General features: G+C 62.5%; 1 protein-coding gene across 1 annotated transcript in view; it reads left to right on the plus strand.

Moving 5' to 3' along the window:
• Positions 1–215: 215 nt before the first annotated feature.
• The window catches only part of MNEG_12725 (hypothetical protein), a gene marked incomplete at both ends in the record, with an annotated part of 3459 nt that continues 1033 nt past the window's right edge, over positions 216–2641 (plus strand). Inside the window, 5 exons of the mRNA XM_014038802.1 lie at positions 216–248; positions 413–520; positions 859–984; positions 1257–1498; positions 1922–2120. Of these exons, the coding sequence (XP_013894256.1) occupies positions 216–248; positions 413–520; positions 859–984; positions 1257–1498; positions 1922–2120 (708 nt within the window). The remainder of the gene's footprint in view (positions 249–412; positions 521–858; positions 985–1256; positions 1499–1921; positions 2121–2641) is intronic.

Below are 2641 nucleotides of genomic sequence, written 5' to 3' on the forward strand. Positions count from 1 at the left end.
TGACAGCTAAGATTGTAGTAAATTATGCCAGGAGCGAATTAAGCCGACACTGGAACGAGCTAGTGGTCTTGGTTGTGCAGCACAAGCGAATGAAGCGAATGAACGGCCGGGCCGGGAAGCCAACTCCGCGAAGAGCAACCTAGCGGGCTGTTACACAGGCTGCATTCGCTCCTGAATATATACCTTATTTATTGGTCAGGCACAGAGCGCCCATCATGGCCCCTACAGCTCGCCCGAGTGAACGGGCTGTCCCACACACACCCAAACGCACCCACACACTTCGCGTGCACGGAGGCACCCCTACACACAAACATGCACACGCTCTCTCAAACAAACACACACACATGCGCACGTGCCGTATACTCGACCTACACCCATCACCCACCTGCGCGCCTCTCCCCCTCTCCCCCAGACCGTGGACAAGCTGCAGCACGCGGGTGACCTGTGGCTGCTCAACGCGGACGACGCCTCCACCCTCATGGACGCCGTCATTGAGTCCTTCCGCATCCAGGACCAGCACGTGAGGCCCGCGGGGCCCACGCGAGAACAGCACCTGTCTGTTGACCGTTGACCGTTTCACTCAGCTGGGTGGCAGCAGACACGGTGAAGCCGTAGCCAGGATTCGTTGCTGTGGAGGCTGTGGGGTTGGAGCTAAGCGGCGCCGCGCGTGCGCAGGCGCAGGGCTTCATCCAATCTTTGCGGCCAACGGTCATGACGGATGTTGACAGGAACCACACGCCAGGCGTGGGCGGCCGGGACGCAGCCCGTGATCCTCCCTCCCAGCCCTTTACCCCCTTTCAACCCCCACCAGCACTGAGCCCTCACACCCACGCACACCCACACCCAACCCCACCCTAGGTGCACCACCGCCTGTACGTCTGCTCCACCGCCCAGCCCGGCCGCATGATCCGCAGCCCCAGCCAGAAGACCACCGTGGTCAACGTCACCCCGGGCAGCGAGCGCCTTGCCGCCTCGGGCCTCAAGGTGGGGGCTGCGTGTGTGCTTGTGTGCGCGCACGGACTTGTGTGTGCTTTTGGGGGGATGGGGCTGGCTGAAGGGAGTGATCGCAACAACCCGGGATCGGGAAAGGGGCGGCTGCCTGCCCGCGTGTATGCATGAGTCAGAGAGGCCCCCCGCACCCGACAAAGCCCCACCTCGCCGCCATTCAGAACCCGCATCCAAGCCCCGCTGGCCGCACCGCGACCCATCGACCCTGCTGTTGGCCCTCCGGCACCATGCCCCCCCCCTGTCACCAGGTGACCCATGTGGTGAGCCAGTCTGACGTCATCAAGCTGCTCTGGAACAACCGCGCCGTGTTCGGCCCCGTGCTGTCGTCCACCGTCGAGTCCCTCGAGATGGACGACGGCGCCGCGCTGACCGTGCCGGCCACGCTGCCGGCGCTGGAGGCGTTTGGCTTCATGGCGCGCGACCACAAGAGCAGCCTGGGCCTCACGGACGGCGGGAAGCTGGTGGCCAACCTGTCGGTGTCGGACATCAGGTGAGGGGGTCGGGGTCGGGGTGGGGGGATCATGTACCTGGAAATGTAATTGCCTTGGTGCGTGCCTGTGTGTTTGCCTAGGTGTGCGCATGTGTGTGTGTCTATGTGTGAGCGCGCGCGTGTGTGTGTGTGTGTGTTTGTGTGATCATGCAAGAGGAAGTGCACACACACAGGAAGTGCCTGTGTGTGTGCACACGAGTCTTGCATATGTGATCAGAACATTTGCAACGTGGAGCTGAAGCCGTGTGCCCCCTGCATGTTGAAGGCCGCGGCGCTCTGCCGAGCTGTCTGGGGTGGTCTGCGACTGACGCAGACCACCCCATCACACCCCACCCTGAAGCTAGTACACGCTACGCGAGTCTCCATACCCCCACCCCACCCCACCCTCCACGACGCCCACCCTCCACCACCCTCTCCCCCCAGGGGCCTCACCCCCGAGGAGTTCCCCCTGCTGCTGCTGCCGGCCGGCGAGTTCGTGGCGGTGCGCAACGGCGTCGCTGGCGTGACGAAGGAGCAGGCGCTGGCCGGCAAGCGCGTGGAGGGCGCGGAGGAGGGCAAGTACGGCGTGCTGTTTGAGAAGGCGCCGGTTGTGACCGTCAAGGAGAGCTCCACCTTCGAGGAGGTGCGGTTGGGGGGACGGGCAGTTTTGGTGGATGTACGAATGTGTGTTTAAGAGAGTGTGTGTGTGTGGTCGTTTATGCGTGTGTGTGTCACTATGTTACTGTTTATGTGTGTGTGATCATGTGCAAGTGTGTGTGAGTGTGCATGTCTGGTCATTGTGTGCTTGTGTGCTTGTTACGTGTGCGCGTATGTGTGTGTGTGTGTGTGTGTGTGTTGATGAGGCGCGTTTTGTCAAGGCGTGTGTGTTTGTGTGTGGGGGGAGGGAGCTGGGAGCTGTACTGCTGGTGGCGCGACGCGCAAGCAACTTGGCAGTGACCAACATGAACCGCCACCACCGTCAACACCACCGCCACTACCATCATCACCCCCCACCCACTGCTCACCTCGTGTCGGCCCCCATACAAACACACACACACACACACACACTCCCAACCCCAAACCCCGAACCCCACCCCTCACATCACCCAACCTCATCCGCCCCCCGCCAACAACAGGTCCTGGGCACCCTGGTGACCAAGGGGC

Source organism: Monoraphidium neglectum (genome assembly GCF_000611645.1).
Source record: "Monoraphidium neglectum strain SAG 48.87 unplaced genomic scaffold scaffold03399, whole genome shotgun sequence".
NCBI classification, from domain to species: domain Eukaryota; kingdom Viridiplantae; phylum Chlorophyta; class Chlorophyceae; order Sphaeropleales; family Selenastraceae; genus Monoraphidium; species Monoraphidium neglectum.